The following is a 27,326-nucleotide window of genomic DNA, read 5'->3' on the forward strand; positions in this document are numbered from 1 at the left end:
GCTACAGGTAGGCACGGCTACCAAAACCAGCTAACAAGCGCATTGTGGGCAGCCAAGGATCATCATTGATGCACGTGGGGAGCGAAGGCTGGGCAGTGTAGTCTAATCCAACAGACAAGATACTGTAGCTTAAATTGCTAAAAGAAATTACCGTAATTTACGGACTATTAAGCGCACCCAAATATAAGCCGCACAAACTGAATTTTACAAAGATTTTTATTTTGAACATTAATACGCCGCACTTGTCTATAAGCCGCAGGTGTCTACATTGAAACTAATGAACTTTACACAGGCTTTAACGAAAGACAGGGTCTGTTACACGGCTTGTATCTAAACAGTAGCCTACCAAGAAAGTCATTGTTCACTGTCTTCCTCCTTCCTTTCACAACAATTTCTCTCGAGAGTTTATCTTTTGGCATCGTTGTGTGATTAAAAATCACCAGCGGTGAAGCTTTTCTCCCGATGCTGTGCAGCTCAGAACACAGGTGAAGTGTTTTTTTTTTCATGCCCGGTTGTTTTCAGCGTGACGAATTATTCGCATTTCCTGTAGACAGTCCGAGTGAGCGGCAGGTCAAACGTCAGAGGAACAGCATCCATATTTATGATGTGGTGCGGCCCGATTCAGTGGGAGCGGACCCAATTAAATATATAGAATTTGATTGGTTCCCCTGAACCTGTTCGGCAATTTCATTGGTCTAATGTTATGGGGCTCAGTTTCTTGGCATGAAGTTTGTGAAACCGGGAAAAACCCCGGAAAAATCCATAAATTAGCCGCTTTATTGTTTAAGCCGCGGGGTTCAAAGTGTGGGGGAAAAGTAGCGGCTTATAGTCTGGAAAATATGGTAATGCTGATTCTGATAGAAAGGTGTCAGAATACAAAGTGCATAGCAGTTTGTTGCGTATGGGGCTGCGTAGCCTCAGACCAGTCTACCTTAATGTTGTTGCAGACCAGTACACCCCTTCAGTGGCAGCAGAATAATGTTCCCTGTCACACTTCAAACATTGTTCAGCGATGGTTTGAGAAACATGACAAGAGTTCAAGACACTAATGTGGCTTCCAGATTCCACACACACAATTCAATCAAATGTGGGATGTGGTGGACAAACACATCCGAACTATGGAAGCTCCACCTCTGCTACAAACGTCTTGGTGCCAAATATCACAACACACCTTTAGAGGTCTTGAGGAGTCCAAATAAACATACAGTAGAGCTAATACCTATAGTAAAATGCAATAGGATTTCTAAACAGTGCTGTCATAGTTAAATTATTTGCAAATGCACATCCACTGTAAAGAGCTAAATAAAACTCTTGTATTCACATCACACTGCGCTCACCACTATCGACCACGATCATCTTCCTGTTGGGAATTTCAAACAGGCCTGGCCATTGACTACGTAGAGCTTATACCAAGAGCTTATAATGCACTGGGATTTTTTATTCTTTTAAGGTCTATATAGATCCAGTTTGTCAGTATTGCTCAAAGCTGTTACAATGGCGCATGTAAATAATGTTGATTGGATGAAATTCAGCACTTATATATTGGTTTTCTACCTCAGATTAACAATGAATACAGTACAAATCAAGGGGCACGTTTGTAAAATATGCTGGTACATGTACAACTGATTTCATATGTCTCAGTCATGCTGGATTATTCAACTGGAAAATATACCCTTATAAATTCTCTCCACTCACCATTCTTCATGCCTTGCTTGAAAACAGTCTGTTCCAGGAAAACTATAGATTTTAATGTGAATGCTTACATTGTGTTGTACTTGTATGTGTTGTATATCACATAGCTTAAAACACTTGGTATTCACCATGTGCATTTTTTTTTATAAAGCCAGGATAAAGAATTGCAAAATTTACATGCTGCAATATCCTTGACCCTAACCTGCACAGTTCAAATCAGGACTTAGGGTCTTGAGTGACAGATCTGAAAGTCATGTGGTCAAATCCTAGCAGCAACAAGCTGTCAATTTGGTATAACAGTATGTTTTTTAAATGCCTGTTTCATCAGCATCTGGGAATGTTAACTTAATCTTAATTCATAACACCTATAGTAGGTACATGCAAAAAATTACATACAACATATACAAGAAACAAGAGAAAAATCTGTTTAGAAGTGCCATATTTACCACCCTTGGAGTTATTTTTAACTAAACCCAGTGAATGTGATTGACCACAATCATTTCTTGTTAGTCTTGAGAGCAGGCTGAATGGAAGTCTTCGTGTGAAAATGTAAGATTACCAGTAAAGGGACACACAGCTACTTCCTTACTCCTGTTTCCATGCACTTTACACCTCTTAGAGGTAGCAACACAAAGGGATGTTTAAAGAAACAAATGTAAGAAGTTGATTTTTGATAAAATGAAAATGTCACATACTATTTTATTTCATAAACTACAAAAGGGTAATGTGTATTATATCACCTTTATTAAAGCTAAAGTGGATTGCTTTTTACTTATTGTGAATTTAGTTATCCTAATAGGTTAGAATTGTATTTAACAGCATACAGGCCTTGAATTCCTATGATACTGAATGTTCCAGGTGCTGAGAGACCTCAGGAGGAACTGTGTCTGGACTGTAGCAATTAACACCTTGTTACAGCTGCAGCCCAGGAGCTGGGTGTGAAATTGGTCATTAAAAACAAAAAGCCCCTGAGCTCATCTGAAGGACTAAAATAGTTCCAGCCCTAGTGCTCAGGGACAATAAGAACATCATCTACCCACAGGTTCTAAAGCATGACTGGCTAATGGTCACTTTTGTTGACCATTAGGGACAATTGTTTTCAGTAGAATTAATCTATAAGAAGTGCCTGAAAAACACACATATTAAACAACATACTGCTGAACTCCAATAAAACACCAAAGAGGATAAACCACACATGTTTAAACAATCAAACTACAATATACAGAATGTGTAAACACAATGCCACTATGGAGTGGAACCATTTTGTATTAAAGTGTGTGTTTTTGGATGTAGCACTGGATTATATCTCATAGACCGTCTTATTTTAATAACCATTTCCCAGCATTAATCTTTAGATGTCCGTGCTTTCACATCTTTTTTTTTTTACCTCTTCTGAATATTCCATATTCGAGACCTCTAATATAAATCAACTGAACTTTGATTCAATGTTTCAAAATAATAAAATAAAATAAAATAAAGCACTTTCACTGTTTTATTCAAGCAAGGGTTTCTGATTGACTAAACATTTTTTCCCAAAAATTGGAGGAAAAATGAAATATTGACTGTTGCCAGTTAACTTTGCCAGCATCTGCATTTAGCAGTGGTAAGAAAGCCAAGAGGAATAAGCGCATACATAACAACTCAATATTAACAGGTCCTGTAATTCAGTCTGGCAGAAAAGAGAGAAAGAGATGGAGAGAAACAAAAACATAGGGAAAGAGAGAGAGAAAGATAGAGAGTACTAACAGAATTTAATGTCTCCTAGGTTCTAGCGGAGATAGCCGAGACCTCTTAGCTGAGATCTATCACTCAGCAAGTTGTAAATGGCTTCTCACTTTAAAAAGGTCAGATGAAGCAACAAAATGGAAAGACTGCATTAGGGAATTAACTAATTAATTCATCAAATTAATTATTTCAATAATTGTATCTTTTAGATAAGACACATAGGTTTCCTGATCCAAACCCACATGCAGTTACCAGCATAACTAAGATGACCTGCTATGAATTACATGGCTGATCATGTAATATGGACAGAAAATAAGCAAAATGCACCATGTGTGTTTCCTATTAACACGGGCAAACCTCCTCCCCCAAAATAGGTGGGAGTGTATTTTTAAACAACTCTTGTTTTAATCAACCAAGGAAATCCTGCCACCCCAACAATGCAGAGGCCTTCAGGTCTACACAGAGGCAAAGGGAGGGACACACTGGGACTCTTTATTTCCCTTCACAGCCAGGCCAAAGCAACAAGCTTTATATAAAATATATGTTCAAGCAAAGTAGTTTGTTCCACATTTCCCAATGAAGAGGAATCAGATAAAAGAACCAGACCAGAGTGTAAAACCCCACTATATAATATTAAAATACTTTCATATTTACAACACAGAGAAATTCTGAGAGGAACCGAAGGAAGGGGCTTCATTTTTCCTGAAAGTGGATGATGATCCTTTGTGTTTTGTATGTCCTTTCCAGTCACGTCAGAATGGGATGGGAAAAGGATGTGTGAGACCAGGCGTGTGTGTGTGTGTGTGTGTGTGTGTGTGTGTGTGTGTGTGTGTGTGTGTATGTGTGTCCTGCAGAGCTCTGTTCTAAATTTGCTAACTACACACCCCTGATAACAGACAAGAGGGCACCAGAAGTCCAGTAAGATATGTGACCTTCACCTCACCACAGCAGTGAGACGTTTCCTGTTTTAAACACATGGGGTGACTCTTACACATATAATATTTTACAGGAAAATAATTGTACAATATGGTTACCTAGTGAAATTCTGTACAACAGTACAAAAGTTCTGTGCCTCCAAACAGCCTGTCACTTTCTTCTTTTCTGTCTGTTTTTACAAAGACACCACATCAGTAAAGCACACTGTAATAATCAATTCTTAACCTACAACCAATTAAAATGAAATCCACTTGACTCCTCACATCTCATAGCAACAAATATGCTACCAAACATCTCTTCCACAATGCGGCCTGCTGCTTTCCAGCATGAGGCAAGTGGAGACAAGCCACACATGTGCACACACACACTAATCTATGATCTCTCTCCATGCTTGCACTTTACTGCCATACTGTCAAGTGAAATCTACTGATTTTTTAACATCATGCTTGTGGATATTTGTACTCATTCAGCCACAAGGGTGTTAGTAAGAGCCAGGCAGTGAGGACTGGAGTAAAGTCAGTGTTCATATTCATCCCAAACGTGTTGGCCTCAATACGTCTGAATTCAGAGCTTTTTATCAGGCCACTTAAGATCTTCAACTCCAACCTACTGTATGTAAACCATGCAGCTGGCTTTGTGCACAGGGGCATTGTCATGCTGGAATGGGTTTGGATCTCCTAGTTCAGGTAAAGGGAATATGGAATCCTTTGCACCCTATACAAAAAATGCGATACAAATGTGTGCCTGCAACTTTGTGGTAACATTTTGGTGAAGAACCACATTTGTTTGGAAAAGTCGTGTCCGGAAACCTCTGTCTATATAGTGGAGTATAGTATCATTAATGGAGAAATAGAGGGAAACTTTTTAATGTGTGAAATTTCAATTTCACACCAACATTAGACTGGAGTTAAAATACATTAATATTAGAAGCAAAGACTTCTGCCAACTAAAAATATTCCTTTAATAAAGATGTAATATTCAGAGCTTCTCTCCTTCCCAGTGTCATTGCTCAGAGGTGATAGCACACAGAAACTATGAAGCAGAGACAATAAAAAAAACATATACATTAATAATGTTAAGCAGACAAAATCATGCTAAAACTCTACATGGTTGTTCATTTGTGTTGCTTTGACTCTCACATTTTTGTTCTGTCTTTCAGACCGTGTTATAAGCATCTATTTTTACTTCACAAATTGTTACCCAGATATGACTCCTAAATAAACAGAGAAGAAGAAGAGAGTGTATCCACAGTAAAGCTGATCAGCATTTGATAGTTGTCTGACAGTTTGGAACAAGACTTTAAAAAACAACTTTAAAAAAATAGAAAAGAATAAGATACACTCACTGAGCACTTTATTAGGTGGAGTTGGTGTGGGAAATATTTTATTGTCACATTTGCCTGTTAATACCAAGCAATCATGACTTGAATGCCACAGACTATTTAAGTATTGTTCAAAAACTTGCATCTCTCTTCACGTACACAATTTAACATCTTCTAACAGCTAATTCCAGCATGATAATGCACTACGTCACAAAGCAAAAATCAACAGAGACTGGAACATGACAATGAGTTTGTTGTCCTTTTGTGGCCTTTTCAGTCACCAGATCCAAACGAACATCTGTGTGATGTTTTAGAACCAGAGATTCGCAGCATGAAAGTGCCTGTTAAAAATCTCTTAGAACTGCATAATGTAATCATGCTAATGTGGACAAGAATCTTGTTTTTTTTCTTTTACATTTTGTGAAATTAATACCCTGACGGTTTGAAGCTTTAAAAAGCAAAGATAATCTAATATCCAGTATTACTATAGTGTTTGGAAACTATACTGGACAGTTTCATACTGAAATTTCATACAGCCTGGCCTCAATCAATTCACTCTATTCTTATGGAGGTGTATACATGAATATTTTTATTCAGACTGTGCACTAGTCAAATTATTGACAGATTATTAGGCTGCATTTGAAGCCCTTAAAAAGAGATACACATAATAGGGTCATGTAAAGACTTGAACTTAAACAACATTTGATCAATAATCAGATTTTACTTTGAGCACATAAAAATGTATTTAACCTCAATTAACAAACTATATGTATGAACTGCATACCACCATTAGCTAATAAACAGCCAAATTTAATTACTGATCACATTACAGATATTCATAAATGCAAATTCCAGGGTACAGGTTTACTGTACAGGTTTACTGTAGGTACAATATGCAACACAAAATCACACATGTAATTAAACCCACACAGAATATTCAAATTTTTACAGAATCTAAAAGAATCCAAAAGCCTAAAAATCTTACTTGTGAATTGTATTTATAGGTAGAAATAACATATTTATAATAACAAATATTAATAAAAGCCTGTTTTTTAACCTTTGAGACTAGACAAATGTGTTCCCATAACAATAACCCTGTAGTATGTAGAGCAGAAAAATGAAGTTAAATGAATGATCAGAAATTGGGATTGAAAAGTTGAGGACTCGCATGTATTTAACTAACACCTGAACACTTGGGCCATCATTTTGGAACCTATGTGTATCGTCTAAACTGTTCCATGGAAGATGCCATCACCACAACCCTTCATCTGGCCTTCACCCACCTGTACAATAAGGACACATATGTACAAATGCTGTACTTAGACTTCAATTCAGCATTCAACACAATCATCCCTCAGCACCTGATTGAGAAGCTGAGCCTACTGGGGCTGAACATCTCCATCTGCAACTGGATCCTGGACTTCCTGACTGGTCAGTCTGGATCGGGCACCACCATCTCCAGCACCAGCACACTGAGCACTGGGGCCCCTCAGGTCTGTGTGCTCAGCCCATGCTATTCACTTTATTTACGAGTGTGTAGCAATGCACAGCTCAAACCACATCAACAAGTTCGCTGTTGGCATGAACGTGGTGGGTGTCATCAGCAGGAATGACGAGTCAGCATACAGGGAGAAGGTGCAACGACTACCAGGCTGTTAGTCGTTGCACCTTCTCCCTGTGGTGTGGAGCCAACAACCTGTCTCTGAACATTTACAAAACTAAAGAGACTTCAGAAGAGCACAGAGCGGCCATTCTCCACTGACCATCAATGGATCCTCCGTGGAGGACCACATTTCTTCATGTGCATATGGCAGAGAACTTCACTTGGTTACTCAACACCAGCTCCATAACCAAGAAAGCCCAACAGCGTCTCTAGAGAAGGCTGAGGAAAGCCCATCTCCCTTCCCCCATCCTGACCACGTTCGTTCTTTCCCTCAAAACATCAGGCTCCTCAACACACAAAACTGACTATACAAAACACACACACACACACACACACAGTGTAACAATAACTTTTGTATTACTGAACTGCTGCAAATCTGAACTCCAACAATACTCCAACAATACTCATTATCACTTCACACATGTCTTCAGCACCACCCAATTTATATTATTGTTTTTTTTTATAAATATATAACTGAACATGCTGTTCTGCACAATATTTTGTTTTTATATTTTCATTTACACTTGGTTATATTTCTCTTTTTGCACATTGTACTGTTCTAACACATTATACAGATGGTTTACTGGCAGCGCTATTTTGTGTTTTGTGTATCTGTCCCACACTGTCTTTTGTCTGCACTGTTTGCACCAGGTTGCACACGATGCACACGTGGCCAGGACAACTTACTTTATTCCTTAGCTCTGTGTTCTCTATGTAGCTCTATGTTGTGTGATGTAGCTCTATGTTGTTTTATGTAGCACCAGGGTTCTGGAGAAACGTCTCATTTCAGCTATATATATGGTTAAAATGACAATAAAATGGACTTCTTGACTTAACTTCAAGCGATGTGTTAATTAAAAATGTGTAGGAGGTACATGTTGGTCTAAGACAAATATATGTTTTTCACTGCAAAATACTTGCTTAAATAAAACATTAAATTGTTCAAAAGCAAAAGCTTTATGTTTCTGTGATAAATTAAATACAATTCACTCTATATAAAAAGTAACCTAGCTTAGAGCCACCACACTCTGTTGAATAAGAAAAACACAAAGGCATGTTTGAGTTTGGATTTGGAAGTGAAAACGGATCTAAACTTGGTTTGAGACCATGTGAAGTTCTTGTGACTACAATCAGGCCATCTCAAGGCAAACAACTTGGTGCTTGAGGCCTCACCACAATACGCCTTTGCAGATTATCAGATGACTTAAAATAGTCTAAAATCAGAATTAAAATGCCTCATGTTTCCTTGATAAATTGAATTCAGTGCTCAGTGGGGTTGAGATAACAGATAATCATTATAACTATCACTTGTTGAATGGTCACTTGTACAAAAAAGAAACCCAGAAGACATACCCTTCCCTCATCCCTGAACCATGATACATTTTTAGTAAACGCTTAATCCTGGCTGGAGTTGTGGAGGATCAGTGCCAATCCCAAACACATCTACACATTTATATCTGTAGCTAATTTACTGTATTTAACCACAACAGCATTGCCATGCTACCTTAATCCTTTCTTATTAACCCTCTAAAAAGCTTTGCCAGAATAACGTGCAATTCAGACTAACGTGCAATGCTGGTTTAAGGAACCTAATCCATACGGTGTTTATTAGGCTGAAAAAGGAAACGGTTTTGATGATTAAGGAAAGGGTGTTTAAAAATTGTTCTTTCTAACCACTTGTTTCAGAAGCAATGTTTTTATAGTTTTTATATGTGAAGCACTCGTCTACTAGCAACAGTGGCAACCAAAGAATCAAGTTAGGAGCAAAAAAAAATTCCAAGGATGGAAAAAAGACATTCCTCTTGCATGTCTGTATGACTTCATATGAGTCATGTTGACAAGATGAGCCAAGAGGTGGGTCATGCTTTTCCTAAATGAGAAAATAGATACAAAAGAGGAAAGGAAGCATTAGAGAGTTGCAGGACGGGCCTTATTGAGTTATTTTAGCTCTGGAAAGCAATGACATTGGTGCCTGCTGACTGAGGTCATTCACAGAATGGGCTGCTTATCTCATAACTCCAATCCTGGATTATAGCACTCCCATTAAACTGAGGAACAGGAGGAAAAGATGAGAAAAACAAGGTGGTGGGAATAAAAAAAGACTTATTTTGAGAGATTACAGGGCAGAAGTTTTACACAAACACACAATTCACTATAGTGCCAAACCAAATTTTCTCCCTCATTGCTCTCTTAGCTTACTCAGTAAGACCAAACACATCTGAGCAATGATGGTGTAAACACAGCACTAAGGTTCCTGTAGCTTTGGACAGAGAGGCATTCACCTTCACCCACCAGAAGAACACAAGCCCATGCTTTTAACACAACTAGGGCTGTGAATGTGCCAAGAACTTAAAAAGATCCTAAACTGAACAGCAGGTTTTTGAGCACACGTTCAAGCTTAGGTCCTTTTGCTTCTTCCTTTAAGACAACACTCCATTTGCAGTTGCCCAATGCACTAATAATTATAAACACAAGGTGATTGATTAAAACCAAATATGTGAGAAAAACACAGAATCCTAATAAACGCTCAAGTTGTTCTCTCTTTTCCCCCCAAGTACAACAAATAAGACTATAAATAGAAACAAACATTCCATGACATTCACCACCCCCTCCCCCCAAGAACATTATGGTCTAGATAAACATCTTCAATTTATTTGGCTTCCTGTATGAAAATCTTGCTCCTAAAACACAATTTATACTGACTGGGTCTTTTCACTGAGAAGCATTAGCAAACAAAGCTAAACAAACATGGAAGAGGTTATAATCACTGGTAGGATCTGGTTATGAGTAATCCTTGTCTCGTTGCTGCACCAGTTTCAGTCAGCACTGAACTTTAAAAGAGAATAATATCCCACTAACACAACAGTATATTAGTTATATAATTATTGTGTTGTTATAACAGCACAATGGAGCTGAAAATACAAAGAGAAGTATTCAGTGACATGAGGAAGCAAGTTAACATAAAGCCATTTTAAATTTAGAGAGCAACTGTAACACATATCTGGCATTAATAAGAATGCCTTCAAAACTTCAATATAAATAGGTAGACCACTGTTGTCCTGATGATAACATGAACCCAGCCTTTTTTTCCTCCAGTATACCGGATTAGGAGATCGAACTAAACACAGACTGAGTGTTTTTAAGTGTCCAGAACCAGGTTTTTATTACTTTACACAATATGTCTACCCACATGCTATAGTCATGAAGATTATTAAAACATGTGTATAGTGGATAGTTATTAGGGCAATACTGGCAATACAGGCTTGAAATCCTGGCTCAGGATCAGAGCAGATTTACCATGCCCAATATTTTAAGATATGAATGCATCTGGTGTTCATTGCCAACACCAGATTGGCACATTTGGGCAGAACCTGCTTCTGATGTTCCACAATTCTTGACAATGAATGCAAACAGCAGTCTTGTTTGAGGTAAAATTCTGGATCAGTATCAGTTAGTGGCTGATATTTTAAGAGCTCCATCAACATTCAATAAAAACTGTAGTGAATAGTTACTTGTTTTACCCAACACGTAAAAGATAAATTAGTGAAGAGGTTGACATATAGGTGTCACTTCAATAAAAATCAAACAATAATCCCTGGATCTGAATGTTGTCCAGACCCTGCAGCACTTTCCTATAACATGGTCTTGTTTAATAACACGATATAGACGAGAACATCACCAGCATATGATCCGGGAGCAAGACATGTTTTTTTGCAAGGTCTCCTCACATGAACTCCTCTACCATGAAAGGAATCCTCTTACACCCAACTAAACAGACAGACTCCTAATAAGAAAGATTATATAATATTATGGATTAAACATTTAAAGTAGAAATCTCAGAAAGAATCTATAATCGAGGTCTTCTGATGATGTTCATGGGGAAGGAGTTACATGTTGCTTTGTTTACTCTACTGGGCTCTTCACGATCAGTGATATGGGACTGGATACATCTCTTACTGGGTAAAAAAAAAAAAAAAAGTCATGTCTTGTACTCGTGCTTCATGTAACGTGGATGAAGTTTGAGGTAACCGTGTTTAAAACTTACCATAAACGCGCATCCATCCTTGTTGCTGGCAAAAGGAGTCCATCAAAATGCCTTCGAGCACCGGGTCCACAGAAAAGGGGACTCCCTGAACAGAGTCCACGTCTCCGGTCATCGAGTCAGTCTCCATGCCGGATCTACTCCCACGGTAAACTCCGTTTCCACTGGACAAGCAGGTTTTAAAAGCGGTTTCCACGCGCGTGACCCAACGCGGATTAAACTCCCGTCAGCACCGGCTGGGGTTTATTTACCATGGGAGTAATGGAGCTAGCAGTTAGCCAGGCTGTGCGACCATCCGGTTTATAAAGTAGCACCAAGATGGAACATCAACAGACTAAGATGTTGATGTGTTTAACTAACAAACCCACCCGAGGCGGCGTTCACCGTGTCCGACCGCTACCTAGAAGTTTCCCAGCATTGTAACCTCCTAAGACTCGTACTGATCTGATCAGTGGAAGAAGAAAGAGACTCGCTGTGTACAGGATCTGCTCCGAGGGCTACAGAGGAACTGCCGCTAGACAACAAGAATAATTCTTCATTTCGCCTGAAAATAACATTGTTTACAAACGTAGTAATCCGATCTTACATTTACTCAGACTGAGTGCCTGCAATTCATAATCGAAGCAAAACGGCAAAACTTTTCCTTTCAAAGTTTTTCCGCTCCGTTTGTGGGATAGTGATGAGCTCGAAGCGCTTCCACGGCTTTCACAAATCAGCGCTTTCCTCAGCCGCTTCTCCTCCAGTGTCCAACACACGACTTTTCTCCGTCCATGCGGCTATTTTGAAACCGTCGATGTTTTGCGGCTGCGTTTCAAGATGTTCTTGTTATTTCACATCCGTGACTCTCAGCTCCTTCTTCAGCTCCTTCTTCAGCTCTTCCCCGGTTCAAAAACGCCAGTCCGCTTTCCAGCTCGATCACATGGCGGTGCCCCGGGATTCAGGGGCGATTAGAGGATATCCGAAACAGTCGATCAACACACACACACACACACACACACACACACGTTTCAGGACAAAGAGCAGCGCGTTGGAAAGGAGCGAATGTTGTAATACTTTTGTTGTTTAAAGAATATCGTGGGCTAAAACTGCAATGTAATTATTCTGAATTTAAAATATTTGTTAAACCGACCGCTCTGAAAACTAACAACTATAGGACTGAGACACCTGCTGGCTAAAACACACACACACACACACACACACACACACACACACACACACACACACACACATATTAGTTATATATAGTTATGGTTATATATATATTATTATTATAGTTCTTCTGTTAATTGATGATATTAGAATGATAGCAAGGTTTATATAAACAGCGTGTAGGAGGATTTGATTTTAAACCTGTATGCAAAGGATGAACAACTACTGCTTTCCTGCATTACAGCTCACCTTCTCCTGCTTTACAGCTCACCTTCTCCTGCTTTACTGCTCACCTTCTCCTGCTTTACAGCTCACCTTCTCCTGCTTTACAGCTCACCTTCTCCTGCTTTACAGCTCACCTTCTCCTGCTTTACTGCTCACCTTCTCCTGCTTTACAGCTCACCTTCTCCTGCTTTACAGCTCACCTTCTCCTGCTTTACTGCTCACCTTCTCCTGCTTTACTGCTCACCTTCTCCTGCTTTACAGCTCACCTTCTCCTGCTTTACTGCTCACCTTCTCCTGCTTTACAGCTCACCTTCTCCTGCTTTACAGCTCACCTTCTCCTGCTTTACTGCTCACCTTCTCCTGCTTTACAGCTCACCTTCTCCTGCTTTACTGCTCACCTTCTCCTGCTTTACTGCTCACCTTCTCCTGCTTTACAGCTCACCTTCTCCTGCTTTACTGCTCACCTTCTCCTGCTTTACAGCTCACCTTCTCCTGCTTTACTGCTCACCTTCTCCTGCTTTACAGCTCACCTTCTCCTGCTTTACAGCTCACCTTCTCCTGCTTTACAGCTCACCTTCTCCTGCTTTACAGCTCACCTTCTCCTGCTTTACTGCTCACCTTCTCCTGCTTTACAGCTCACCTTCTCCTGCTTTACAGCTCACCTTCTCCTGCTTTACTGCTCACCTTCTCCTGCTTTACAGCTCACCTTCTCCTGCTTTACTGCTCACCTTCTCCTGCTTTACTGCTCACCTTCTCCTGCGTTACTGCTCACCTTCTCCTGCGTTACAGCTCACCTTCTCCTGCGTTACAGCTCACCTTCTCCTGCGTTACTGCTCACCTTCTCCTGCTTTACTGCTCACCTTCTCCTGCGTTACTGCTCACCTGCATTGCTCACCTTCTCCTGCTACAGCTCACCTTCTCCTGCTACAGCTCACCTTCTCCTGCTTTACTGCTCACCTTCTCCTGCTTTACTGCTCACCTTCTCCTGCGTTACAGCTCACCTTCTCCTGCTTTACAGCTCACCTTCTCCTGCATTACTGCTCACCCTCACCTGCATTACTGCTCACCCTCACCTGCATTACTGCTCACCTTCTCCTGCGTTACAGCTCAGCTTCTCCTGTGTTACAGCTCACCTTCATCTGCATTACTGCTTACATGAGTTACAGCTCACCTGCATTACTGCTCACCTGCGTTACTGCTCACCTTCATCTGCATTACTGCTTACATAAGTTACAGCTCACCTGCATTACTGCTCATCTGCATTACTGCTCACCTTCATCTGCATTACTGCTCATCTTCTCCTGCCTTACTGCTCACCTGCGCATTGCTCACCCTCACCTGCATTACTGCTCACCTTCTCCTGCGTTACAGCTCACCTTCATTACAGCTCACCTGCGTTACAGCTCATCTTCACCTGCAATACTGCTCACCTTCTCCTGCGTTACAGCTCACCTTCATTACAGCTCACCTGCGTTACAGCTCAGCTTCTCCTGTGTTACAGCTCACCTTCATCTGCATTACTGCTTACATGAGTTACAGCTCACCTGCATTACTGCTCATCTGCATTACTGCTCACCTTCATCTGCATTACTGCTCATCTTCTCCTGCCTTACTGCTCACCTGCGTTACTGCTCACCCTCACCTGCATTACTGCTCACCTTCTCCTGCTACAGCTCACCTTCATTACAGCTCACCTGCGTTACAGCTCATCTTCACCTGCAATACTGCTCACCTTCTCCTGCGTTACAGCTCACCTTCATTACAGCTCACCTGCGTTACAGCTCATCTTCACCTGCAATACTGCTCACCTTCTCCTGCGTTATAACTCACCTTCATTTGCATTACTGCTTACATGTGTTACAGCTCACCTGCTTTACTGCTCACCTTCTCCTGCGTTACTGCTCACCAGCTTTACTGCTTACCTTCATCTGCATTACTGCTTATCTTCTCCTGCTTTACAGCTCACCTTCTCCTGCTTTACTGCTCACCTTCTCCTGCTTTACTGCTCACCTTCTCCTGCTTTACTGCTCACCTTCTCCTGCATTACTGCTCACCTTCTCCTGCTTTACTGCTCACCTTCTCCTGCGTTACAGCTCACCTTCTCCTGCGTTACAGCTCACCTTCTCCTGCGTTACAGCTCACCTTCTCCTGCGTTACAGCTCACCTTCTCCTGCGTTACAGCTCACCTTCTCCTGCTTTACAGCTCACCTTCTCCTGCTTTACTGCTCACCTTCTCCTGCTTTACAGCTCACCTTCTCCTGCTTTACAGCTCACCTTCTCCTGCTTTACTGCTCACCTTCTCCTGCTTTACAGCTCACCTTCTCCTGCTTTACAGCTCACCTTCTCCTGCTTTACTGCTCACCTTCTCCTGCTTTACTGCTCACCTTCTCCTGCTACAGCTCACCTTCTCCTGCTACAGCTCACCTTCTCCTGCGCTACAGCTCACCTTCTCCTGTTACAGCTCACCTGCATTGCTCACCTTCTCCTGCGTTACAGCTCACCTTCTCCTGCTACTGCTCACCTTCTCCTGCTTTACAGCTCACCTTCTCCTGCTACAGCTCACCTTCTCCTGCTACTGCTCACCTTCTCCTGCTTTACTGCTCACCTTCTCCTGCGTTACAGCTCACCTTCTCCTGCATTACTGCTCACCCTCACCTGCATTACTGCTCACCTTCTCCTGCTACAGCTCAGCTTCTCCTGTGTTACAGCTCACCTTCATCTGCATTACTGCTTACATGAGTTACAGCTCACCTGCATTACTGCTCACCTGCATTGCTCACCTTCATCTGCATTACTGCTTACATAAGTTACAGCTCACCTGCATTACTGCTCATCTGCATTACTGCTCACCTTCATCTGCATTACTGCTCATCTTCTCCTGCCTTACTGCTCACCTGCGTTACTGCTCACCCTCACCTGCATTACTGCTCACCTTCTCCTGCGTTACAGCTCACCTTCATTACAGCTCACCTGCTACAGCTCATCTTCACCTGCAATACTGCTCACCTTCTCCTGCGTTACAGCTCACCTTCATTACAGCTCACCTGCTACAGCTCATCTTCACCTGCAATACTGCTCACCTTCTCCTGCGTTATAACTCACCTTCATTTGCATTACTGCTTACATGTGTTACAGCTCACCTGCTTTACTGCTCACCTTCTCCTGCGTTACTGCTCACCAGCTTTACTGCTTACCTTCATCTGCATTACTGCTTATCTTCTCCTGCGTTACTGCTCACCTGCGTTACAGCTCACCCTCATTATGTTCACCTTCTCCTGCTACAGCTCACCCTCACTATGCTCACCTTCTCCTGCTTTACTGCTCACCTTCTCCTGCGTTACAGCTCACCTTCTCCTGCATTACTGCTCACCTTCTCCTGCCTTTACAGCTCACCTTCATTACAGCTCACCTTCTCCTGCGTTACAGCTCATCCTCACCTGCATTACTGCTCACCTTCTCCTACCTTTACAGCTCACCTTCTCCTGTGTTACAGCTCACCTTCTCCTGCATTACTGCTCACCTTCTCCTGCCTTTACAGCTCACCTTCTCCTGCGTTACAGCTCACCTTCTCCTGCGTTACTGCTCACCTGCGTTACTGCTCACCCTCACCTGCATTACTGCTCACCTTCATTACAGCTCACCTGCGTTACAGCTCACCTTCTCCTGCGTTACAGCTCACCTTCTCCTGCGTTACAGCTCAGCTTCTCCTGTGTTACAGCTCACCTTCATCTGCATTACTGCTTACATGAGTTACAGCTCACCTGCGTTACTGCTCACCTGCGTTACTGCTCACCTTCATTTGCATTACTGCTCATCTTCTCCTGCGTTACTGCTCACCTGCGTTACTGCTCACCCTCACCTGCATTACTGCTCACCTTCTCCTGCGTTACAGCTCACCTTCATTACAGCTCACATGCGTTACAGCTCATCTTCACCTGCAATACTGCTCACCTTCTCCTGCCTTTACAGCTCATGTCGAGAAAAATATTTTAATCAACCATATCTAGCGTGTGTTATAATCAAACTAATATTATCAAACTAAATTAACCTAATTAACTTAATAAAGCAATATAGAACTTATTAGATATAATAGAAGTAGTCTGACAAAACCTATTTGATCTATATGTTAATCAAACCTTTAGTTACATCAAGTATTAATAATAATAATAGGGTATTTACATGTGTGAGTAGGATAGAATCTGACTGAATGTTATGAGTGTATAGAATAGGCAAAGAAGGACAGGAAACAAACTTGAGGGAGATTAAGCATCTTTATTGAAATAGCAAGGCGTACGGGCTTCAGCAGCTGCAGGAGACATGTAGGAGTAGCTAGGCCCAAGGCCGGGTGAAGACACAGAAGCATGGGCAGGAGACATGAAAGAGCGGCTTGGCCCAAGCCAGGTGAAGGCACAGGAGCACGGTGACTTGGCAAAGCAACAGGCCAGTGTGAAGGATAGGGAGAAAACTGTGGTGTAGTGTCAGGGAAGTAGGAGCATCCGTGACGGCTGTTGAGCTCAGGAGAAGTCTGTGTGCTCTTGTCACGCGTAGAAGTGCTCTGCACAATGCGAGGAGGCAGGAAGGCATCCTCAGGGACACTTGGGCTGGAAAGATGTTCAAGAAAATGAGTAAGCTCAGCGGCAAGTAAGGAGAGCTGAAACTGGCGAAATTGTCGGCGAAGAATGCCCAACTGAGTCGTTCTGGGAGGCAAACGTGGTGGAGCTGAGCAAAAGAGACCAACAGAGATAAGATATTAGACAGGGTCAAATCACGGTGACGACGGGCATAAGCAAAAGATAACACTCATGCAAGAAAAAAGATTCTACACACAGTGTAACATTCAGTTCAGAATGCACAATTAAAATATAACCTAGGCGCATACAACTATTAATTAAAAGTATTATAATCAAGCACAGTATACAAACAATGCTATAACTCAATTAAATGAAAGTAGAATAGCAAAACAGCATTATAAAAGAATAAAGCATAACACTTACCCATTGCAAATGCAGGAGGACAAAATAGGCCGCAAAAGGTTGTTCACACTTGAGAGACTGAAGAACGTATGGTTGAATCCAGAGAGAAATAAGGGCTTTATACTCACTCATATTTTTTATGTATAAAATTATGGGCGAATATAAGGGAAATTGGAAAAACAGGAACTCCAAATATGGTGTTATTTGGAAGAATGAACACCAAGGCCAAAGATAAGGGGAATTGACAAGGATAGGCAAGATCCGAGACATAAGGGGACTTGGCAGAAGAAGGCAGACATAAGGGAATTGACAAGGATAGGCAAAGGGGACAAGGAACGGCAAGAAGGCAGACATAAGGGAATTTCTCAAGGCCAAAGAATTTGAAAAATAGAAAAGACACGGTGGCTACAGGGTATAAATACAAGCGAAACGAACAGTCAGTGTACTTCCTCACTATGGCGTGCTCTATCATTTGTTGATGTGCTGTTCATTTTGATGTGAAGTACCCACCTTCTACTGAGCTCTTTGGAACGTGCATGGAAATAAAGAAGTTTTGCTTTTACTCATCCAGGACTGAGGATCCTTCATTGGCGGTTTGTGTCTATTATATTTGTGTTTTTTCTAGAATTGGCTGGGCATTATTGGGAATCCTCTGAGCAAAGAAATCCACCCTCGATGTGTCGCCTCAGAGACGGGCTCTGAGTTCCGACATATTTATTGGCGCCAACGTGGGGCCCTGAAGGTCAGCACAAAGGTCGAAAACCTGAACAGGGGACCGAGCATCCTGTGGGCTACAGCCGCTGGAAACAAAAATTCAGAGAAAAAAGGTAAGCAGACACCTGTTATACTCAAAGTCTGTGATTAGTAACTGTATGCCTATGAGGTTGTCGGCCCGGGAGGGTATAGACTGCTGGCCTAGGGCCAAAGAACTATCGGGTGGAAAATTAGTGTTGGATGAGTATAAGCAAAAGTAAAGACATAAGTTGTGAGGTGGAGAGTCACTGCGTATAGAGACGCAGGGTGGGACCCACGTGAAACTACGGCTAATTGTTTGTACCTTAGTCTGTCGGACTTTCCATATGGTCTAATTAGGTTGCAGACTAAGCAGACCGAAATCGTGTAAACCCAAAAGTGAAGTCTTGGTGATTCGGGTGCAAGTCCCGATGTGAGAAGACAACACTTCTCATATGGTCTAAAAACAGGAAAGATACCATAGGTCTTTACTAGGGGATCCAGATTCGTAACCTGGGGTGGAAAGGGTACATTTAAAAGGTCGTGAGTTGTCAGTATAAGAGTAAAGGGCTCGGAGAGTCACCGTTACGAGTACGGGGTGGGACCCGAGGATATTGAGATTATTGAGATGAAGTGATGGCCATGTGTACATGTACGGTAAAAAGAGAAACGTTGTAACTGCAGTTGTGTAAGTGTTGTTGTCATATTGTTCGTGAAAAGCGTGTTTTTGTAAAAAACCGGATTTATAGTGGTGTTTTCTGTATGTTGATGTTTTGTCTGTGAATTTATATGTATGCCTGTGTTTGTATTGTTGCTTGCTGTTTGCTTACGCTGCTTGGGATGATGCTGAGTTTGTGAGTATACTCATATTATTTGCATATCTGTACTATTGATAAAATAGCATGGTATATACGCGCACACATTAGAAGCACAGGAGAGCTGCGCGTGGACGAGGGACGGAGCAGAAAAGGAGGGGGCGCGGGCACGCGCGTATAGACACGGAGCGCACGAAGGGGGGTGCGCATGCGCATAGGCGCACGGAGTATAGCACACACATAGTGTTCGCTCGCTGACACACACACACACATACATGCATACACTCGGACATACACAGTGCGAATAAACGAATAAATCAAATAGAGAAAATATAGCAAGATAAATGTATGGATTTGATAGACATAGAGATAGAGACGAACGGACTTAGAACTCATTTTGGGACGAAAGAACATATAAAGATAGAAACAGTATAGAGAGGAGGCAGACAGAGAAGTAGATACAAGACAAATTGTGGGCTATTACACGATTACATGGCATAGAGGTGTTACACCAGATATTCCCAGAGGAAAACTGGTATGAAAAATAAAAGCGTCTGAAACCTCAACTGTTAAGCCCAGTATTGCGCACCCTAGTGAAAGCCCCTAAACCTAGTAAAGCCGTGATACACCTGTTTGATTTCATAGCAGACCCACACAACGAAGACGAGGAACCATTGATAGAATTAAATGCAGAAGTACCTGAACAATCTAATTATTGCTCAGGACTGACGGCAACTGTTGTAGTAGAACCTAAAGAGGTTTTGTGGGAAAGAGGTGTAGCCACCTCGATTCTAATCGATAAAATCAACTCGTTAAGTGGACAAAGCCGAAAGAATCCAACACGACCTTGTAAGACAGTGAGACGGATAAACGTCCATCTAAAGTGGTCTGCTCAAAATAGAAACCCAGGCCACCGTGAGAGAAGCACACAGAGCGAGACAGGGTGCATCATGAGCAAGGAGGAATCCCCAATCACACCTGTAGATGTGATAATTATAAGGCATAAAGGGGCTGAAAAGGAGATCAAAAATACATGAAAAATGGAAAACCTGACAACTGGGATTTGCAATGGCCAGAAGAGGAACATTTAATAAAGAAAAGTGTGATGTAATGAAGACCAGAATAAGAAATTGGGGAGAAATAAAAAAAGAGAAGAAGGAAAAGACAAAACGGAAATTAGACATCATTGAATGGTTTGAGCATGAGGGGAGATGTTAAAAGTGCACAAAGAAAAGACAGAGAAGGAACAGGAAGTAAGGAGGAAAAGGGTCAGAAAAGGCCTCAGCCCCACCATTGGAGGAGTTTGAGGAACAGAAGAAAGCACCACCATATGCTGAAGTAAAGAAGCCAAAGGTGATTAGCTTCTACCCAGTACTAGGAAAGAGAGAGTATCACGACATACAACTAGACATAACAGGAGGACGCATTGAAGGAGGATGGAATTACTAGCTTCAGACAACAAAATGAACAAAGGAAGAGCAAGACAAACAAACAGTGTTATTTCAGAATCTTGAAGGAGAAGAGGGAGATAATGAAGAAAGCGGCAATGAAGGGAGATATGATTATGAACATGATTATGACTTAGATATCCCACCTGAAGAATGGGAAAGAAAGCGAGAGGAACTAGAACCACCTGAGCATGACCAGAATCAAAGACATCGCCAGAAAAAGCAAAAAACAGAGGCAAGAAAGGTGTGAAAGCACCCCTAAAGTACAAGAAAGATTATGATCGCTGGACATTTGGAGTGAAAAGAAATGACGTATGGAATGCACTTCGATCTGCATACCCAACTCAATCTGATCTAACCAAGGTGGAAAACCTGAAAATGGACGAAAAAGAAGGAGCTGCGGCCTTCATTCTTAAGTTACAGAAAGCATGGGCTGAAGAGATGGGGTCAGCATGGGATGAGACAACGGCTAACCTCACATTATTCAAAATAATTTTGAAGAGGGCGCTTCCAAGTGAAGTACAAGAACAGCTTGAATCAGTTGTGGGACTTAATGCACTGCCCTGGGCAGCTTTCCAGGCAAATGTCACACATGCTGTGGAAATGCACAGGAAAAAGAAGGAAGCAAGTAAACAAGCAGCAGAAGATTTAATAACATTGCTGCACAAAGCACAGCTCGGAGAGATAGCACGGAGCAAACAAGAAAATCAAGAGAAACGCAAAGAAGAGAAAAGTTCAGCTAAACAAGCAGCAGTCATGATGATACCAACAAATGCACAGCAGGATCCAGCTAGTCAGATCAAGGAAATCAGCAACTAATGCCTGTGGGACAACCAATAATGACCTATCCAATGTATCAACAATATCCACCACAAAACAGAGGGTGGGGGCAAGGGCAAGGAAGAGGCAGAGGAAGAGGAGGAATGTTTCAACCAAGAAATTATCAACCACCGAGAGGAGGAAGATGCTGGAACTGTCAAGATCCCAATCACATGATGAGAAACTGCCCCTATCCAATAAGACAACAGCAAGGAAACCAGCAACAAAATCAAAGCTGGCAAGACCCCGGAAATTGGGCAGGACCATGGATGGGCCAGAATCAGCAGAATCAACAAACTCCGGGACCACCTCAAGGTAACATGTGAAGATGCCCAGAGAAGCCAGAGCGGGGAGCTGGTACAGTGCCCCACCTCACTGTACCCTGCACAAGAACCAACCATAATGGTGGATGTGAATAACCAGCTCCAGACATCGTTTTGATTGACACAGGAGCAACATTTACAAGCATTGGAAAAGAAGGCTCTAAGCTCCCCCTCTCACGCAAAGCAGTAAAGACAGTAGGCTTCTCGGGTAAAACTCAAACTTTGCATTTCACAGAGCCACAAGACATAACAGTAGAAGGAATCACAATACAAGCACCATTGTTGTATTCCCCCAATACCCCAGCAAATCTATTAGGCAGAGATGTACTGTGTAAGCTAGGAGCAAAAATCTTCTGTGGACCTACAGGAGTGTGGGTCGAACTTCCTGAAATCCTAGCTCAACAGTGTGTGATGGTAGAAAGAAAAATAGAACAACAAACACTGGATAAAGTCTATTGGCTGGAACTCGACGGGACATCCTCAGAAATTCACAAGCTATATGACCACTGGAAAATATGGTTTACAAACATGCGTCCAGACTGTGAAGAAACCAGAAAACCATGGCATTGCACAATAAGGTACGATGAGGGGGGACAAGATGAAGAATATGAGACTTTGTGGGAGAACATGTAGAAGGAACCAGTACAGTCTCAAAGCAGAGAACATGATCCTTGGTCCCCAAGGGATAGCTGCAACAGTACAACTACCAGACCACATTGCACAGTGGTATTCAGTCGAGAACTCTGTTCCACATGTCTCCCTAATGATCGGGCAAAATTTTAAATCAAAAGACTTAGGGCCAATGGTCAGAGAAGCAAGCCAGATAACTGAATGGATACCAGTGGTAGAAAATATGAGCATGACATTAGACAGGAAATATCTCAGAATAAAACTAACAGCTGAAGACAGTGTGGTAGCTCACACTATTTTGATCAACAGACAGATGCAAGTGAGAACACAAGTAGGACAGGTAGGACAATGGCAACAGAAGGAAGAACAGGCTGAACTAGAAGAAGAACAGGTACTGAAACAAATTCCGGAAAAGCTATGGACTAAACATCAGACAGATGTAGGGTTAGTTAAGTCATCAGGGTTGGAGAAAATTCAATTAAAACCCAATGTGCAGTTACCTTACCAGAAGCAATACCAATTGTCGCAACAAGCGATAGAAGGATAAGACCAACCATTGAAGGACTAGTTGAAGCAGGAGTGTTAATTCCAACAAACAGCCCTTGCAACACCCCATTTTTCCGGTCAGAAAACCAAATTCAGACAAGTGGAGATTGGTCCATGATTTAAGACCAATAAATCGTGGTGGTAGCAGAAAATCCTGTAGTACCCGATCCACACACACTGTTAACAAACATCCCTGAAGGGACTAAATGTTACACGGTGATTGATTTATGCTCAGCATTTTTTAGTGTACCTCTGCATCCTGAGTCTCAGTTTCTGTTTGCATTCACATACGGGGAAAACAATACACCTACACGTCTGCCACAAGGGTATTGTGAAAGTCCATCAATTTTAACCAGGTGTTAGCACGAGATCTGGCAGATCTAGACATTCAAAGCAGTTTGCTTCAAAATGTGGATGACCTACTGATTTGTAGTCAAACTAAAGAACAGTGCATGAAGGACTCGTTAAAGGTCCTGGAAACCCTAGCTCATAATGGACACAAGGTCAGTAAGGAAAAATTGCAATTCTGCCAACAAAAGGTAGAATATTTGGGTAGAGTGCTCAAGGCACTACACGCAAAATCTCGCCTCTCATGTAGAGGCAATTCAGAAAACACCACAACCTCAAACAGTGCAACATATGTTGTCATTCCTGGGTTTAGCAGGTTTTAGCAGACCGTGGATTTGTGACTTTGCGTTGAAAGCACAACCTCTCAGAGACATGATGAAAGCAGCTGATCAGACAAAATCTAGCGCACGTGTGGTCTGGACAGAGGAAGGAAAAAAGGCTTTTGAAACAATCAAAAGTGATCTAAAATCTGCCCCAGCACTAGCTTGTCCAGACTACACAAAACCATTTCACCTCTATGTGTCAGAGAGACGAGGTTTTGCATCAGCCATTTTAGCACAACAGCAACAGAGCATGGGAAAGAAGCCAATTGCATACTATAGTACGGCTCTTGACAATGTGGAAAAAGGCATGCCACCTTGTTACAGAGGATTGGCAGCGCAGCATTTGCCTATCGAAAAGCATCAACAATCACGATGGGTCATCCAGTGACCCTGTACACTTCTCATGCATTACATGCTCTGCTGACAAGTCAAAAGTTTGTGATCACGAATGCACGAAAGACAGGGTATGATGTCATCCTGTCTGCACCAGAACTAACAATTGAGAGGTGCCTCACAATCAATCCAGCTGATCGAGTGGTCTTATCAGATGAGGAATTCCCCATGAGTGCACTACAGAAGCAGAGAAATTTCTAAAAGCTAGAGATGACCTAGAGAACCAACCATTGCAAAATGCCCAAATTGTTTTGTCTGTGGACGGTTCTTGCTATCGTGCGAATGATGGCAATAAAGCAGGATATGCTGTGGTCATGCACAATGAGGAAGATGACTCGTTTGAGTACTAGCTAGTGTAAGTGTACCACAACCTTGTTCTGCCCAATTGGCAGAAATAAAAGCGTTAACAGCAGCATGTAGGCTGGGAGCAGGAGGAAGGTGTACTATTTACACTGATTCAACATATGCACATGGGGTATGTCACACATTTGGACCCATCTGGGAACAAAGGGGTTTCCAGAGAGCTGATGGATCATCCATTTTACATGGTCCTGCAATTTCGGATTTGCTCAAAGCAATGATGCTTCCAAAGGCATTAGCCATTGTGAAGTGTAAAGCCCACAAATCTGATGGAGATATGGTCAGTAGAGGTAATGCGGCAGCAGATGAGGCAGCTAAAAGTGCAGCAGTAGAAAAAGACTGTGTGAAAGTGATGATGGTACAAGATGAAGAACATGAGGAAGTGCGAGGGCAGGTAACAGAGGAAGATCTTGGGGAATATCAGGATGTAGCAAGTGGAGAGGAGAAGAGAGATGGAAAAACGAGGGCAGTACAAGACCCCAACACAGGGTTATGGAGAAGTATTGATGGAGTGTGGGTAGCACCATTAGCTCTTTACCAAGCTCATTACTGAAGCACATGGGGTAGATCACTGTAATCTTTGGGAGACCATAGACACAATCCGAAGGAATTGGTGGTCGCCATATCTGGCCAGTATGGTGGACAAATTCCTGAGGTCCTGTGAGCTATGTGCAGCACGAAATGTCAGGAAACATTTCACAGCACCAATCAGCCACATTCCTGAACCAAGGGGACCATTTCGACATTTGATGATGGACTTTGTGGACATGGCAGATAGGAAGGAAGGGAAAATATACATCTTGGTAGTAATAGATCGTTTTAGCAGATGGGTAGAGGCAACAGCTACTGCCAAGAATGACGCAAAGACTGTAGCTAAGTTTTTGATCAGGGAAGTGATTCCAAGGTTTGGGATACCTGACAAGCTGAGCTCTGACAATGGACCACATTTTGTAAATAATGTGATCAAAGCATTTGCAGAAGCTTTGTGTATCAAGCAAAGAATGGGGTGTGTTTACCATCCACAGTCACAAGGAATGGTTGAGAGAGCAAATGGAGTGTTGAAGGAGAAAATAGCAAAATTTGTGCTAGCACAGATCTGAATTGGGTACAGGCTCTCCCACTGGCATTGATGAAAATGCGCTCTCAAACAAATCGCAACACACACCTGAAACCACATGAGTTGCTGACAGGACGACCCATGCCAGTTGCTTTTACACAAGGACCTTACACAGGCTCCTCACTTGAACAACTTGAAGCAGACATGTCTAGTTATTGCAAACATCTGACGCAAATACACAGAACTTTATATTTACAGGTCCGTGAAGCCACACACGGGCACAGGTTGATGAGCCACTACAGCAGGTGCAACCAGGTGACTACGTGTATATCAAAGTGTTCAAAAGGAAACACTGGAGTGAGCCACGCCGTGAAGGCCCATTCAAGGTGGTACTAGCAACTCCTACCGCAGTCAAGGTTGAAGGTAAGGAATACTGGTATCATCTTAACCATTGTTGCAGAGCTGCGGTGAAAGGACCAGAGTGGAGGAAATCTCGGCTGAGTTGGCACGCTGCGCCCACTCTGACGACTCAGAAGACGACGACGACGGCGCAGGCCCAGCACAGGACAGAGGACCAGCATACAGGACACGTGCCAAAACCACACAACCACGGCCAGTTGAAGGAGAACCGAGGCCAGGTTGTTCGTATCAGGTTGATTCACGACCACCACATGACACACTAGACTCTGACAAACTAGAAGAGACTGTGCAGAGACTACTAGGCAACGAAGAAAACACTGTCACTCCACCTGAACAGTTTGACACTCTTAATCTACAAGATCTAGTAGACTTAGATATCGATCTACCTGTGGAACCATGATGAAAAATTCTAAAGTCCAAACGGACTCTCACCAACAGACACTGGGCAGTACTCGTTATGGCTTTAGCAGTATGGTTCATTTGCCCTTACATTTTCATTAACCGTAATTTACATCGTCCAGCAGATATATCAGTCCCTTTGTCCAACATTTCCCTAAATAACTATTCCCAACCCGCACAATGTCCACAAATAGATACAAAAGGTCTAAACCACTAGGGTCTCTAGGTCACCTTGCTAAAACTAGTCTCACTTCAGAACAGGCTGCAAAGGTTTCGCTACATATGGCCAGAAACGTACTTGCAGAACAGTTCCGGTGTGCATTGGGCGTTTTTAAATAACACCAAGGTCCTACCATCCTTTCCAGTAACTGCACAACATATGTTTATAACATATACTATATCCCTTTTTCATCCCTGCAACTCTACAGAGATAAAAAACACTCCTGAATACGAGATGAGACTTGAGGCTCGAATGACTGACACGGATAAAGAAACAGACATTATAGTGGTCACTGGAGTACCCCACAGAGTTATACCTCGCATATTAGGCACCCGCAGTTGTATTGATATTACGCTTTTATGGTATTTGGTTTTCCCAAGTAGGGATCCCGCATGGCACGTTTGAAAGAACCTCAGTAGAATCTCTAGCGTATGGGGATGTTTTGTATAAAATTCTAGTATATGTCCCTAACTGGCAGGAAGGGATGAACTTACCTAGAATACAATTTAGTTTCAGATACAAGAACCCCAACTATCCCTCTAACCCAAAAGCCCCGACCTGTTTCAGATGCGCGGAAAGAATCAATGTAACATCAGTAAAGCAATATGCTGAAACTACAAACATTCAGCCAAACCTTAACCTGTACAGACAATGGATGGTGGATTCGGGGCATGCAGCAGTGCCCCACTCTACGTGCATTGTATGTGACAGAAGATCTCGACGTCCACCTCGTGTTATGCCGACAGTAGGGTTAGAGGCATGTGACA

The 27,326-nt window shown here is 42.3% G+C and overlaps 1 protein-coding gene across 1 annotated transcript in view; it reads right to left on the bottom strand.

Moving 5' to 3' along the window:
* Nucleotides 1–12,513, bottom strand: part of rasal2 (RAS protein activator like 2) — an 86,054-nt gene extending 73,541 nt beyond the window's left edge. The window contains exon 1 of the mRNA XM_046850863.1: nucleotides 11,383–12,513. Within this exon, the coding sequence (XP_046706819.1) occupies nucleotides 11,383–11,509 (127 nt within the window). The 5' untranslated portion in view covers nucleotides 11,510–12,513. The remainder of the gene's footprint in view (nucleotides 1–11,382) is intronic.
* Between the last annotated feature and the right edge of the window lie 14,813 nt (nucleotides 12,514–27,326).

The sequence above is a fragment of the Silurus meridionalis genome, chromosome 6 (genome assembly GCF_014805685.1).
Source record: "Silurus meridionalis isolate SWU-2019-XX chromosome 6, ASM1480568v1, whole genome shotgun sequence".
Lineage (NCBI taxonomy): Eukaryota > Metazoa > Chordata > Actinopteri > Siluriformes > Siluridae > Silurus > Silurus meridionalis.